The sequence below is a fragment of the Apaloderma vittatum genome, unplaced genomic scaffold, assembly GCF_000703405.1.
Source record: "Apaloderma vittatum isolate BGI_N311 unplaced genomic scaffold, ASM70340v1 scaffold36201, whole genome shotgun sequence".
Classification (NCBI taxonomy): domain Eukaryota; kingdom Metazoa; phylum Chordata; class Aves; order Trogoniformes; family Trogonidae; genus Apaloderma; species Apaloderma vittatum.
The window spans coordinates 225-8,289 of record NW_009697997.1 but is presented as its reverse complement, the minus strand read 5'-3'; the positions used below and the strand labels follow the sequence as shown (position 1 = coordinate 8,289).

The 8,065-nt window shown below is 49.5% G+C and overlaps 1 protein-coding gene across 1 annotated transcript in view; it reads left to right on the top strand.

Moving 5' to 3' along the window:
* Positions 1 to 7,370: 7,370 nt before the first annotated feature.
* LOC104280260 (thiamine transporter 2-like) overlaps positions 7,371 to 8,065 on the top strand; it is a gene marked incomplete at its 3' end in the record, with an annotated part of 916 nt that continues 221 nt past the window's right edge. Inside the window, 2 exon segments of the mRNA XM_009877845.1 lie at positions 7,371 to 7,520; positions 7,835 to 8,063. Of these exon segments, the coding sequence (XP_009876147.1) occupies positions 7,371 to 7,520; positions 7,835 to 8,063 (379 nt within the window).

Here is an 8,065-nt window from a genome sequence, read left to right as displayed (position 1 = left end):
TGCGAACAAGGGCTTGGTCTGCAAGAGCCAGAGCCGGAGCAGCTGCTCAAACACAAGGTGGTTTAAGCCAAACAATCTGGGCTTGACAGCAATTTGCTGTTCCAAGATGATCTGTGTTTTACAAAAACATCTCTGCCTTCAGTACCTAGACTCAGCCTTCCTCAGATCAGAGATGGGTCCTTTTTCCTTAATGTTTGTGCACAGCCTGGTGCACTGAGCGACCTGGGGACCAAGGCCAGAGCTGCCGGATACGACACCTACACTTTAACTGCTGCCTTTGGAAGGACGCACAGGAAGATGAAGGCACATGGAGGGAAACTTGGAAAAAAAGTATTATTCATGAATGGGACAAAACTTAACACACCACTGGGGGAAAGAAAGAAAAAACAGCCAATTAAAAAAAACAAAACACCAACCCCACAACACCCCAAAATCTTCAAGTCTTTGGTAATTCTATTATCCAAACATCTTCTGAGCTGGCAAGAAATCAAGGAATTAGAAGAATCCAGGACATTCTGAGTCCAAGAATTCTTACTTCCAAGCAAACACTAGCAGCAGGATGCGTTTATTTTAAGCATCTCTCAAATGCCATTAGAAATGTAGCGCTAAGTGGAGCATCCAGCTATGGAGACTTGTCAGAAGTGTGACAAAGGTTCTTCCAGCAGGACTTTACCTGAGCTGTTGCAAGGATTCAGTGTCTCCCACAGTGTCTGTAATGAGATACACCCTGAGGGGGAGAAAAAAAAAAAAAGCGAGGAGGTGCTGAGCTGAAACTTCCTACACACACATTGTGCAAACGCAAATTTGCATCTCTGAACGAGATGGCCATCCATGACGACAGGGCAAAATCTGCCACCAGTGGGAGGTCTGTAGGGTAAGCCAGACAGGGAACACGCCTCGGAAAGTGATCTTTCAACATGGAAAGTTACTTAGAAATCCCTTCAGTGTATTTTTTCCCTCTGGTCTCTCTTTGGCAATCCACAGTAAGCCACTATTAGTCACTAGAAGTATTAACCAATTGAAATGAGATTTCCTTGACCTACATATCATTTCCTTTTTGTTATTTAACTGGAGATGAAGAAAGTATGCAAAGATAGACTAAAGCACAAGCTAAGAGCATGCATTGAATTAGACCGTAGAGCATTGTTACAGAAAATACAAATAGGGTGAAAAATCCAAATAGAGTACAAAAAATTCACCAGATCCATCTTGGAAAGATGGATGGGTTTTGGTGCTGGAATATGCCTGCCACACGCTTCCGTCTGGGACTGGAGTGCCCTCCAGACTCTAAAGGTGAAGCTTAGTAGATCCTTTTCCTCTCTTCCACATTTCCTAAAAACTTGTCGTTTATTCTCTTTTTTCTTTTCTTCTTTTTTTTTTTATATGTGTGTGTTACAGTGTTGGACAATGACTGTACTGAATTAAAACGATGAGATTTTTAATTTCTACCAAATGAAAAAAAAATGAGTTCAGTGAGAGTTAGCACAAGCTCTATACCCAGAGAAAACTTGCCTCATAAAGCTTGGCTCACTGGTCATGCAAAGCTCGTAGCTGTCAGGGGCGTAATCTGTGGTTGGCACTGATGAGAAAACAGGCTGCAGCTTTTAGAGCGTTTGGTGCTTTATGAAAGTGACTGTTTCATTCTTACATGTAGCTCACATCAAGGAAGTATTAAGCAAAATATTCTTACTAGCCACAGAAAATAGACATGTTTCTCTCAACCACAGTCTGCAGAAGTGAAGAGCTCAAATCCAGCTTGTGAACCGCACTGGCAGTTTTAAAGTGATGGTGAAAGATAGCTTTGCAGCCACAACAAAAATCCAACCACTTCCCTCTCACCAGGATCAATCACCCTCCACGTCATCCAGAAATACCGAGCTGCTGTTCCTCCCTGACGGCCTCCATGCCGCTGGGAGAGCTGGCAGACGAAGCAGACGAAGTGTGTGGGGCCGGGGGGAGCCAGAGCCCCAACACCCGCACAGCCAGCACTTGCACAACAGTCAGCTGTGGACCTACGGCAGCCAACCACCACCTACAATTTTACATAAAAGGAAAATTCCCAGAGGATACCACTGACACAGTAGTGGCGCCTGTCCTCTCCTGAGGATGTGGGAGGGAAACGTAAGGAAAACAATAAGAGGTGCAGAAGGTACAACCTGTTCTTCGGTCAGCCCTTCTGCCCTGCTCTAACAGTCACAGAACGGGGACTTTCTCAATACTTTGCTACTGGTACAATTGTAACAGAAATAAATTTGGCTACTAGGGCTAATACCCTGATACCAAGAAGGAGACCATACATAGTTTGTCATCTGCTCAGTCCTGGAAATTTCACCATCTACCCAACTTATTTGCTTGATTGGTTTGTCTTGTTCAAAAGTGGATTTGAACCCTAAAAATCAAAGTTGAAAATGATGAAATTTAATTTTCCAGCATTCTTGGACCTATGAATGAAAGAGGAATATACCACAAAGCTCACAAACAGCTTCAGTTTGAACAATAATTTTTGTAGCAGATCAGCATCAGCAGGTGCCTCCCATCCAGGCTGTTTGCCCGCTCGGCCTCGTGGCTCCTCCGGACCGCGCTGCTTTGCACCCCAGAGCCGGGAGAGGCAGGGTGGTTGTAAAGTAAAAGGAGGGTCTTGCTCAACAAACCCGGTCCTCAGACAACATGAAACACCTACGCTTGGAAACCTACCAAGGCCTCTCGGCAGGTTGTCGCAAGAGAAAAACGAGAGCTGCGGTGCAGGTGGCTGCGATGCGAGTGGGAACAGATTCCTGTAACGCCTTGGCAGCGCTCCCAGGGGGACAGCAGGTGGAAGTTGGATGCTAATTACCCACCTCTCACAGCCTCGGGGGTGTTGACCTGTCACCTATGTTCAATTCAACAACAAAACTGTTACCAAAAGAGGAGAAAATCCAGCCTGTGACTTAAGTTGCAGAAGGCCAAAGCCGCTGAACTTAACTTTCCCTGGGCAGTATCAGGAGATGAAGAGGGCAAAGTGCTCCTTTCAGCCCAGCACCAGCCTGGCGTTGGCGCTGTGCAAGAGGGGACATAAAGCTCCGCAAGGAAAGTAGGCTCTACTGGTCTTTATAAACTTTCACAAAATTTCTGTGCGCTCCGTGCTGTGTTGGCAGCACACAATAGCAAGAGCTCTAGGCTGTGTTTGTGCAAACATCCAAGCTGCCACCACCAAAACGCTGCCTGCAAGAAAAAAGAATTAACCCCGGCCCAGCGGGGCTCGGGCTCAGACTGCAGACAGCAGCTCCTTTCCAAAACGGGCACGTTGTGTGTGAGGAAAGAAGAAGATCTGCTCGTCCATAAATCAAAACGTGAACTCGCCCTGTGAGTCCTCTGGGGTCTGAGGAATCCAACAAAAACGCAGTTTAATCTTCCTGACTGCCTGCAACCTTTTGGTGTGTGGGCTGCGTTTGACCACCAATTGAGAAAAATCTTCAGCATCAGCCACAGTAAATTTCTTTTGTTATTACTCTTTCTTTAAAGAAGTACATTACACGTTCTTCAAAAAGTATAACCCTTCAGTCTGGTTTGCGAAGTCTCTTCTCCCGAGTTAGGCAGGTGTCAAGCTCTGCTGCAGGTGGCTCAAGTTGACCAAGAAATTGCGTGAGCCCATCATAGTTCTACTCTCTTCCACTTGGCATTCAGCTATGAACCAGTGAAAAAGGATGAAATTCTAAGCAGAAATGAGATGGTCTAAAGAGTGTGGAAAGAACAGCTAATAGCAGGTAAAAGAGGATTTGAAAGCAGAAAAAACAAACATCAATCACTGGAAGTTACTTAAATCGTTCTTTCTCGTTATTACATGACAGGAACAACAGAACTGAGGGGGTTTTTCAGTGCCGAGAAGTCTGAGCTGGGTTTTCTCCTCAGTAAGTCAGTGCAGAGCGATGCCGCTCACTGCAGCGGAAGTTCTCTGCGTTTTAGCGAGAGCCCTGAGAACAGCATCGAGTGCGGGTACATGCGGTCTCCTCTCAGATGGGCTCTCACCTCCTGTAGCTGCTGGTTCAGTTAAAACCCAGGAACCAAAACGACTCTGGAATTAGTGTCAGATGGTGCCTGATGGCTGGGGAAGCGCCGGGAGGAATTACCGTGTGCCTCTCATGCATGGCTTTCGCTTACAGGGCAGAAGCTCAGGCGGGTACACGGCAGCGTCCCGCGCAGGGCTGGGGCATTCACAGGCCACTGGTCAGCAGAGGGTACCAGCAATTGGCAGGGATAGCCCTTCTAACGTCACCAGTCCTGCAACTTTGACTGCTGAGGAGGAGGAGGAGGCAGCAAGGCGCCTGTGAAAAGCAGTCCAGGCCGAAGGCAAAGGTCCGGCCTCCCTGGGCAGCACCTCTGACCCTGGGGGACTGTCGCGCGGTTTTCACATCCACGTGTCTCTCCCTAAGGTCACAGTACTATTTTACTGTGTATGAACTAAGAAGCTGCGAGCTGCTTCCTCCTGAAATCGTTGGCTCTTTTACTGCCGTTGACTAATTTATCGTTTTCCTGGGGTACTGGTCACATTCCCAAGTAATTACTATATCCCTCACTCCAGACATGCGTGTTGTGGGACCGAGGTAGGGGTGGATCTAGATTTGTAGGCACAGACCTTCTGTGCAGGTGTTATCCCTTGCTGTTGTCCCACAGCATCTTCTGAAGGTGACTATAGGGCCACCTCCATCTTCAGCAGGACTGTGAGAACCTGCCCAAGCCAAGTAACTGAGAAATCTGCTAACAAACACCAGTCACGAGGAAAGCAGAGCAGAGTGTTTCACTTTTTAAACCCACCAGAATAGCACAAACCTCCATGTATTCAGTGGGGAAACATTTACATTTTAGAACACTGGTACTTGTTCTCCCTCACCTCTGTCATTACCCACACACAGCTACTGTTCCAGCCTTGATACAGACTGCTTTGAGGCACATTGAGTCCTGAGCCACGTACGTTGTCAGGTGGATCCAAAGTTCTCCGCCAACAGGATCATCTCGATTGCTTCTGAGCCAGTCAAGCACCAAAACGTGGTTTGGGTCTTGATATTCTGCTACCTTTGGGCAAGGCCAGGCCAGGATTATCCAGCTGTTCCTTTAAGGGTGCTGAGAGTGGATGCTGAAAGCAAGCCAGCTGGAGAGGTTTTCAAAGGAGGTGTCAGAGCAAGCTGAAATACCAGAAGAACAGGAAAAGCATAAAACCCAGCTAGACGCCAGTAGCCGCGATACACACAGGACAGGCAGAAGGAAGGCTGAAAAAACTAGAAGGGAACCTTCCCTTGGGAGTGAGAAAGGAAGAGCTCCAGCAGACAAGGTATGATAGAGAAGGACCTCAGCAGTCGGAAATCCTGCAGTGACAACGGAAGGTGGGACGAAAGACGAGAGGGGTCGGTGGGGAGCTGGGGGCCGGGTTGGGCTACGTGGGAGAAGAGCCGACACCTCCGGCACTAACCAAGAGCTGATGGCCCCATCGTTGTTTTGCTGCACAGCAGCACCAGGGTGTCCCGCCAGCTCTCCCAAAGTTAAGGAAAAGCCTAGTTTTACAAGACAAATGGACCACGAGGGGTGAGTGAACGGGAACAGATTGGGTGCACGTCCAGCAGAAGCCCCAGCCGGGGTCGGTGGGGCACGGCCGCCAGAGCCCCAGCCAGGCGTTCTTCTGGGTGAAGCTCAAACCAGAAATTGCGGCAGGGCCCTGCCAAGGGCAGCCCCAGGGCCACCGCGGTCTGCCCCGCTCCCCTCCCCAGGAGGAGGGACCCCCAAGCCCCACTGCCTTTGCCTCAGGAGAGCAAACTCGGCAAGAGCTGAAACAGACTGGGGCAGAGAGTGGAGGCTGGCGTGGCAAAAACATGACCTGGCTCGCTCAGAGCTAACTCGTACAGACACTCTTCGTTACAGCACTAGAGATGCTCTTTGTCCCCCTCCTCCTGACACCTTTCTCAGGATCCCAGCACCACATGAGGTGTTCACACAGCACTAGGGTGCTGTGACACCTTAATTAATGTCATGCGAGAGGAGAGCGAGGGGATATTACGGGAATTAAGCAAGCACAATCCTGGGCCAGAACGGGTCCTGCCGCAGCCACGTCTGCTGCAGCAGCAGCAGCAGGGCAGCAGGGGCAGAAATGCTGCTCTCCTGGGGGCTCTGAGCATGGCCAGTTCCTCCCTTTGCTGGGGCCACCGTGTCCTCTGGTGGCCCAGGCTGCGGGGACCACAGAGGGCCACATGGCTGCGGGTGTGTCAGCAGAGAGAGAGACAACTCAAGCGGGACATCGGGCCGTTAGTGAAATCTGTTGTTGTGAAGTTAGAGAAGGCGCAGCATGCTGCTGCCTCACACGTTGCATATCACACCCGACAAGAGGACCCTCTGCCCACCCCTTCTGGAGTGATGCAGGCAACAGGGACAGGAATGGCTGGTTTGGAAGAGATCTTTCTTCAGCTTTTTTGGAGGGAGAACATTGCCTGCAAAACACTTCAATGCTTAAAACTTGTGTCTGAAAAAAAAAAAAAAGTGTTCTCAGGAGGTAACTAGGTAAAAGAGAGCTCCCAAAAGGTAAATTGTACACATTTAAATTCCTGGCATTGCCTGTACTCCATGCAGGAGTGGGGGCTATAGCTCACTGGTTCCTTTGCATGCCCCTCGTTACACCCCTTTTGGCTTCTCTAGGGCTCTACACAGCAGGGTTGCAAAGCTTAATTTATTAAGTCTCAGCTTGAGACAAGAACAGAACCATCTGCTTCATTTCATTTTAGTGCAAACAATTGCTTTGAGTGACCACAAATGCTTTTTACAGATTGAAAATAGGATCTCTGTATCCAGATTGGACTGGTGCCGCTGTGCCCTCCAGCTGAGGGTCTGGCTGACACCCTCTCTGCATTCCTTAGCCACTCTCACCTGTGAGGCACCCGCGTCCCCAGCTCTCCGTGAGAGGAGAGCCGTGCATGTCTCGGAGGGAAGGGGAAAAGCAGCAGCTGTGAACGAGTTACTTGTCGCTCAGCTGGTGCCTGGAGGTGGCCGGGAGTCACCCTGGTGCTGAGTGACATCTCAGCTCAGCTGCCTTCAGGGACCTTGGTCTCGCAGGGCCTTCCTGTGGTCAGCTCGGTCGGTGCAGACGGGCTGACAGTGTCATTTGTCTCCCAGTTACAGATCCTCATGTCACTCTTTACGCACCATCTACAGAGAAACAGCAGACAAGCGTGAGGAATCGTTGATCAAATTAAAGTTATGAAGAAAAATGTTTTCCAGCCGCCAGCCTCTCACGAGCGCTCCTTAGCACTAGAAAAATAAGAATCACTTACACCCCTGTGCTCACATGGGCAGCGTTACCCTCCAGCCACATCACAATCTAAGCTCCTCCTCAGCTCCCAGCTGCAGCTGCCATGGGCAGCTGGAAGCAAGAGAACAGCAACGCCTGGACCTTTCCCACCTTGATCCTCTGCCTCTACGGATTCTTCTACATGATGAAACCCTCGGAACCTTTCCTAATGCCCTATCTAACAGGACCAGTCAAAAACCTGACCATAGATGAGGTATGGTGTTACTTTGCCTTTCCTTTTATAGAGTGCAGCAAAAATAAAAAAGTAAAACTTTAAACAAAGCTTTTAAACAAAGATAAAAACAAAAAAAAAGCACAACTGTAGCCCGCTTTGGCAGGGTACAGTTTGCAGAAGGTGGCACAAATAAAAGATCCATTTGCCTGCTCGACAGTCACACGCAGCTCCAGTGTGGTCATATATTCTATTAATGCCTCCAGTGCAAGAACTTCTCGCTGCAAAGCCACTTAAAACATACGGACTTCCTCACCCCAAGAATAACACCACAGAGCTTTCCCCTCCTCTCCTAGGTCACCAACCAGGTTCTCCCGGTGTGGACGTACTCCTACCTGGCGCTGCTCGTGCCCGTGTTCCTGGTCACCGACTACCTGCGCTACAAGCCCGTGCTGCTCCTCCAGGGCGTCAGCTGCATCGCCACCTGGCTCCTGCTGCTCTTTGCGCCCGGCGTGGCGGCCATGCAGGCCGTGGAGTTCTTCTACGGGATGGTGACGGCCGCCGAGGTCGCCTACTACGCCTACATC